This window comes from Lolium rigidum, chromosome 7 (assembly GCF_022539505.1).
Source record: "Lolium rigidum isolate FL_2022 chromosome 7, APGP_CSIRO_Lrig_0.1, whole genome shotgun sequence".
Classification (NCBI taxonomy): domain Eukaryota; kingdom Viridiplantae; phylum Streptophyta; class Magnoliopsida; order Poales; family Poaceae; genus Lolium; species Lolium rigidum.
This window is the reverse complement of record NC_061514.1, coordinates 353,777,257-353,784,496: the sequence shown is the minus strand read 5'-3', so window position 1 is coordinate 353,784,496 and position 7,240 is coordinate 353,777,257. Positions and strand designations below refer to the sequence as shown.

Genomic DNA, 7,240 nt, shown 5'->3' with positions numbered 1-7,240 from the left:
CATTGGCAAGTTTCGCCGGCGTTTCGCGCACGCGGAAACGCCCGCGCGCCAACGCCGTTTCCCGCCTCGCCGTGGCTATATATGGTGGACACCGGCGGGGGCGACGGGCACACCTCAAGCTACCATCCATCCATGGCCGACCACATGAATTGGGAGCACGTTGTTCACATGTGCCGCCAGCTCCACCCGGAGGAGGAGGTAGCCTCCGCGGCCCAGCAGCTGGACCTGGAGGTGGCGGCGGCGGAGGGCTTAGGCGGAGGCGGCAGAGCGCGCGGAAGGGCGCCTCGCGGCGACCAGGGCGGAGATCGTCAACGCCATGGCCGAGCTCGCTGAGACGCGGGCAGCCATCGCGGCCCCTCCGGCCGACGCCGTCATCCACGACATCGCGGACGGCGACGTCCCCGTGCCCATGCGCTTCGAGTGCGCCGGCAACCAGCGGATTCTGCTCGCGTCCTTCGAGTCCCTGGCTGGGGTCGCCCAGCGCCGTCAGGCTTGGGTGGCGGAGGAGGAAGCCCACAGCTATGCGATGGCCATGGGTCGGGGGTTAATGTGCTCCGACCTGGACTCGCTCCAGCGTAGGGACCCTTCTCCCGCGCGGGTCGAGCAGGAGAACCGCGAGCTGGAGGCCGCCATCGCCGCCAGGGACGAAGCGGTGGCGGCAGCGGCTAGGGACAGGGCCCGCTTCGTCGCCGACATGGCGGCGATCCAGGCGGCGGTCCAGGCGAACGAGGACGCGGCGGCGGTCCAGGCGGCGGCGGAGGAGGCGGCGGCTACCAAGGTGGCCATTGCCCAGGCGACGACCCTGTGGGACAGCTCTCTGGCCGAGGCCCTCGAACGGCGCAAGCGGCATGACGAGATGTCCAGTCACCGGCGTGCGCGGCGCGCGGAGTGCGCGAAGCGCTCCCGCTTCGACGACGCCGCCGGCCCTTCCGGCCTGCCAGTATTAGGGCGCGCGACTGCGAGTAACTGAGGCCGGTGTAGGCCGCGCGACGGCGAGTAGGTACGGCCGTTGTAGTTTTAGGTTAACTCGACTAACCATCTCTATAAAGATGGTCCTTTTGGCCAATCAATAGTAATGAAAAAAAAATTTGCTTACCTAGTCACTGCCGACTGGGCCCGGATGTACCCAACGCGGACAGATTCCGCGACCGCCGAGCGTCCGCGGAGATGCAAACCTGGTGCATATTTGGGCCAGATTTGCGTCTCCGCGAACGACCCGGTCACTTTACGTCGCCCCGCTGAAGCAGGCCCCAGACGCATTTCCGGTGGTGCATATTTGGGTCAGATTTGCGTCTCCGCGAACGATCCGGTCACTTTACGTCGGCCCGCTGAAGCAGACTCCAGACGCATTTCCGGTCACGGCGGACGAAAACGGTCGCTGAGCGTCCGTTTGCGTTGCGTCGCTGGAGATGCCCTCACCAGGTGCAAAACGAAAACCCTGTGAGCAATAGAAACACCCGAAATGACTTTTTCCCTTGGAAAAGCCGCACCGCGGCGCAGATACCAATGCGTCTCGCGTGCACGCCGTTGCAGGCAGTCCTGCCAAGCGGAAGCGGAGGCGGAGCGCGGAACGGCCGTCCTCCGTGCCAGTGATAGATACGACGACCCCGTCGCGCCCAACGCGGGGCACGGGCAGGAAGAAACAAACGGAAAAAAGTGATTCCTTGCTTCCACAGCCACCAAAAGTAAACCAAACCGGTGGTGCCCAGCCACTGCCACTGCCGCTTTCCGCACCAGGATTCCTCTCTCCTTCTCTCTCTCACTGTCTCACCCACAGTCCCACACTGCATAAATGGTTCACCCGTTCCACTGACAGCTCGCGCCCACGAAGCATGGCCCCGCATGTCACCGAACAACGGTACCACCGAGAGGTATGGGCTGGAACTTGAGGTGTAGGCATGGCAGGGTAGCCACCTGTCCGTCGTCAACCCGGGGCAAAAAGTTGGCTACAAAGATCCACGGCGCACTCGCTACCGTCTCCTTCCTCGTTCCGTTCCGGTGCCTAGTTTAGTGGGTGAGCCACCGCCGAGCCTGTGCACGGGCATTCTATACAGAGGAAATTGCACAAACCACCACCTTTTGCTGTCTTTGTTGCGCAAAACACCACCTTTACATGTTTGTTGCAGAGATCACCACCTTTTGATGTAATGTGTTGCACAGAGGTCCAAATCTGATATTGGAGTCAAATTAAGCTAATTAACTTCAAATTTGACAGCTGGCCCCATAAAACAGAGATGATGTGGCGACCACTATGTCATCTAGTGTGTTTTCAAACTTTTTTTAAAAAAGAAAATCCAATAATTAAAACAATATTAAAGAATAATTCTAGGAAAGTTTGAAACGAATCTAACATGCCGTCTGAAATTTGTATCACATTTTTAGATTCGGTCAACATTTGATGATTTTTTTTAAAGAAAACAATGTAAATATTCTAGCAATTAAAACAATATGACCTGAATAATTTGAAAAATAATGACATAATTCAGAGAAGTAAATCAGGGAGAAGATGAAGTTAAAGGTCCTTCATATTCACATATCTAGGGTCAGACGATAGCGTTTGAACCTAATTATTGATGCTAGCTTTTCAACCATGACTTTTTGGCTCATAGGTGCATTTGCACCTATTAGAAAAAAAATATAAAAGAACATATTTTTAAAATGTCTAAAAATTCTAAAAAAATATTCGCGTGTACATCCAGGCATCCTATGTTGGCCCATAAAAGTTTCGTTATGAAAGAAATTTTTTGTGTTCCTTGTAAAAAAAAGACAAATTGCGACACTATATTTTCATTACAGACAGACACTTTTTTATCTTTTTTACCCAAGTCACAACAAATGTTCTTTCATGCCGAAAATTTAGTGGGCCAACTTAGAATATTCGAACATACACGTGAATATTTTCTCAATTTTTTCTCATTTTCTTTTAAATTTTCATCAAACACTGATCGAATCTCAAATTTCAAGCGGCATGTTAGATTCGTTTCAAACTTTCCCAAAATTTTTCTTTAATATTGTTTTAATTATTAGATTTCCTTTTTTAATTTCTTTTGAAAACACATAGTGGACACCACATCATCTCTGTTTTATGGGGCCAGCTGTCAAATTTGAAGTTAATTAGCTTAATTTGACTCCAATATCAGATTTGGACCTCTGTGCAACACATTACATCAAAAGGTGGTGATCCCTGCAACAAACATGTAAAGGTGGTGTTTTGCGCAACAAAGATAGCAAAAGGTGGTGATTTGTGCAATTTCCTCTTCTATACATCGTCGTATACGTTTGTGTAGTGTGTACACATCCATCGCCCAGCCCAACCACCAACACACCACCACCACCTTCCCCCTCCCTCATCATCACTCCCGCGCCCGCCCCACCCGCCGACGCACGCCATGGTCTCGCTCGCCGGCTCCCAGATCCTCTCGCCCACCCACGGCCCCTGCACCACCTCCTCCTCCTCCGCCCGCCGCCCGGGCCACTCCATGCGCACCATCCGCTCCGCCCTCCTCCACCCGGACTCGCCCCCAGGGCCCGCCTCCCGCCCGCGCGCCACCGCCCACACCTCCGACGCGGACTCCGACATGGAGAACCTCACCGACTCCGTCATCGACTTCCGCCTCAGCGAGCTAGCGGCCACAGCAGGCCCCACCCACCCAGCCGCCGTCTCCAAGTCCTCCTCCGCCAACGCGGCCGCCACCGACATGCTCGACCTCTCCCGCGACTTCTCCGACTACTCCAGCTTCAACTCCGACATCTCCGGCGAGCTCCAGCGCCTCGCCGCCGCCGCCTCCGCCTCCGCCACGCCGGCCAGATCCACCCCACCCGACCCCGCCGTGGATCTAAACGACCTCGAGTCCATGGATCTCTCGGAGGCCGCCTCCCCGCTCTCCCACATCGAGCCCTTCATCCACGCCTGCATCCGCGCCCTCTCCCCGGACTCCCCGCCGGACACACGCCGGGGCGCCGCCGCCCGCATCCGCCTCCTCGCCAAGCACCGCTCCGACATCCGCGCCCTAATCGGCAGCACCTCCGGCGCCATCCCCGCCCTAGTCCCCCTCCTCCGCAGCACCGACCCCACCACCCAGGAAAACGCGGTCACGGCCCTCCTCAACCTCTCGCTCGAGGACCGCAACCGCACCGCCATCACGGCCGCGGGCGCCATCAAGCCGCTCGTCTACGCGCTGCGCACGGGCACGGCCCCCGCCAAGCAGAACGCCGCCTGCGCGCTGCTCTCGCTCTCGGGGACCGAGGACAACCGCGCCACCATCGGGGCCTGCGGCGCCGTCGCGCCCCTGGTGGCCCTCCTCTCCGCGGGCTCCACGCGCGGGAAGAAGGACGCGCTCACCACGCTCTACCGCCTCTGCTCCGCGCGCCGCAACAAGGAGCGCGCCGTCAGCGCGGGGGCCGTCCTGCCGCTCGTGCACCTCATCGGGGAGCGCGGCACGGGGACGTCTGAGAAGGCCATGGTGGTTCTCGCTAGCCTCGCCAGCATTCCTGAGGGGCGGGATGCGGTGGTGGAGGCTGGCGGGATTCCGGCCCTGGTTGAGACCATCGAGGACGGGCCTGCCAGGGAGAAGGAGTTCGCGGTCGTCGCTCTGCTGCAGCTCTGCTCCGAGTCGTCCAGCAACCGGGCGCTTCTTGTTCGAGAAGGGGCCATCCCGCCGCTTGTCGCGCTCTCGCAGTCGGGCTCTGCTCGTGCCAAGCACAAGGTATTCCCCATTAACATTCTAAGATTGAAATTGGATGTGATTTGTTAATCTTACTTTTAGCAATAACTCTTGGTACTCCAGTATATCAATGTTTTAAGTGTCGCTCTTGAGTATGAGCTCTTGATGCCACTGTCATTGTACTGGACAGTGTCCAACGAACTTCATCAGTTAGCTCTGCTGAAGTCCCATTGACGCTAGTACTGGGCTGCTTATTAAATCTGGACGTAGAAAATGCAGTAGTTGCTATGCATTGCCTTGTACTGATCAAAGCCAGGTAAGGACTTGTAGATTCGGTTCACCTGGCGGAGACATGCACTTGTTTAATTTCACACTTATTGTTAAGTACAGCCCATGATCTGCTAAATCTTGGATGTACAGTAGGATCCGTGCCCTCCCTTCTACAGGTCAAATCTACAGTTCATTTACTCGTAAACAATGCTTGGTGTCACTAGAAAACGCGGAAACTTAAATTTGACCATGTGCTTGAGATTTCCTACTGAAATGCTCCGTACATGCTTGTAAAGTTTTGCCACTAGAGTTTGTCTATGCCATGACTCATCTTATTCTGGTGTCTGCCTTAGATTGCATCTGCTATTTTATTTTTGCTGAAGCTTGAAGATTTGGTCCTCAATTCTGGAGTCACTGATCTTCAGTTCTTTGATTTCCAGGCTGAGACTTTGCTTGGTTACCTGCGCGAGCAGCGGCAGGGTGGCGGCTGCAGAGCTGGACTGGGCGCAGCTACGAGCATGGCTCGGTAGTGCGCTAGTTATGCGATGATGAAGCGACGAGCTTGGCTAGGTAAATGCAGTACTGATATGGCGAAATAGAGATAGTATGCTTGGTTTATGTTTGACCTCCTCTGCTCTGTTCTTGATTCGAGTATCGAGAACGAAGTAGTAGCCCTGTAGGGATGGGGCGCGATGATCATGTGTAAATAACGGCTGGCTTTTGGCTCGGTTATGTGAATACATGTGTGGTCTGCGAGTGATGGATGGTTAGATCTTAGATGGTTTGGTTACTAACATCAGTTGAGAGGAGGATGATAGGACTTGGATTGTTGCTGAGGGTAAGCGATGCTGAGCTGTAGCTGTGTACAGGATGTTAGGGTGGTAATATGGTGTTCTTGCTTGGCTTTGTGAGGTTATAGGGGGATGTTAGGTAGCCAACCATGTCATTTTTACTTATGTTTGGAGTCCAACTTCCCCCTGTTACGTTTTATCTAGTGTGACCTGTTTTGCAGACTGTTTGTTGATTCCTTGTGTATCTCTAATTGATTGTGAAATGTTTGCAAGAGGTAAGGGTATGCTTGGTTTCTAGCCAGACTTTGCCCCACCAAATATTTGGCTAGCCAAAATTTTGGGTAAGCTTTGGGTAACCTGTTGGTTGCCCATGAGTATGCCAGCATTGGTAAGAAAAATGACTTAAGAGTGGGCAAAGAGCCTATTGGTATGGGTAAAGTTCACAACTATCCAAACAATGACCAAATTTATTCTATCATGGCCACAAAATTGGTAGGTTGGCAACCATCCAAACATACACTTTAACACTTACTTGATGGTTTTAGAAGCTCCTCCCAGTAACTGGATCACCAATTTCTACACGACTGGAGTATGAAACAAACGTCTGCCACTCGCCAACGTATTCTACCATGGTTGTACTCGGGAAACAAGATTGAACTTGCTCGCTGTCATGGGAGTGGCCACTTGCCCCTCAGTTGCTCGACATAGGCTGTCTAGATCACTGGTGCCCGATGCAACACATGAACCAAATTAGATCTCCCGGTATGGTCATCATGATCATCATCTTACTACTGCTGCACACGCAATTATTGTGAGAGCTAAGGTGTTACGCCATGGTCGCACTCAGGAACTCAAAGATTGAACTAGCTGTCTGCCATGAGTAGTGCCCCCTCCGTGTCTGCTCGACCTAGGCTGCCTGTCTAGATCACTGGTTCCTGATGCAACACACGAACCAAATGCTCGACGCATCTTCGGAAACATTGTCTCGTGCAGCTGAGGATCAGCTCCAGACCACCAGTATGTTGCACAGTCTGCGTGATCTCAGGTCGGTGTCTCGGCTAGCTGGCCTAGTTATGAGGCAGGCCCCCCGCTGTCCCTCGCTGCACGATCTGCTGCCGTTCTGCAGAGAAATTTGATCCCACGAGCACATTAGTTTATCGTCAGAGTACGACCTGTCTGAATCTGACGGATCGGGATAGCGAAGTTTCGTGGGCGTGATCCAGCCTCCAGAGCTGACCCGCTCTTCACATTCCTGTTGTTCACTTATAGCTGGACTAGATGGTGCTTGCCAGGATGTGACGGTGACGCCCGTTCTGTCTGCTCCATCGCTCGCCTCCGATGGAAATGGTTGTGCATCTTGGCCAGCAGAATGGGATAGGAACGCGAAGAGGCCATTAACTCGTCTAGCAAAGCCAAATTCGACTCTGTTTTGGTCTTGTCAGACTGTTCCTTGAGCACGAACAGCTTGCTACAGATACGCATCCATATCTTCAGTCCGGACATTGTATAATCTTT

The 7,240-nt window shown here is 53.9% G+C and overlaps 1 protein-coding gene across 1 annotated transcript; it reads left to right on the top strand.

The window, feature by feature from the left end:
- Positions 1–3,264: 3,264 nt before the first annotated feature.
- Positions 3,265–5,861, top strand: LOC124677494 (U-box domain-containing protein 4-like). Its single transcript, XM_047213479.1, has 2 exons — positions 3,265–4,706; positions 5,375–5,861. The coding sequence occupies exons 1-2, from the start codon at positions 3,390–3,392 to the stop codon at positions 5,462–5,464; spliced, it is 1,407 nt and encodes a 468-aa protein (XP_047069435.1). The 5' UTR covers positions 3,265–3,389; the 3' UTR covers positions 5,465–5,861.
- The last annotated feature ends 1,379 nt before the right edge of the window (positions 5,862–7,240 follow it).

Bases quoted from the DNA above. Each gene is read 5' to 3' on its own strand.
- LOC124677494 (XM_047213479.1), top strand. From the start codon at position 3,390: ATGGTCTCGCTCGCCGGCTCCCAGATCCTCTCGCCCACCCACGGCCCC. The intron at 4,707-5,374 runs GTATTCCCCATT...TTTGATTTCCAG, and splicing joins CTGCTCGTGCCAAGCACAAG to GCTGAGACTTTGCTTGGTTA.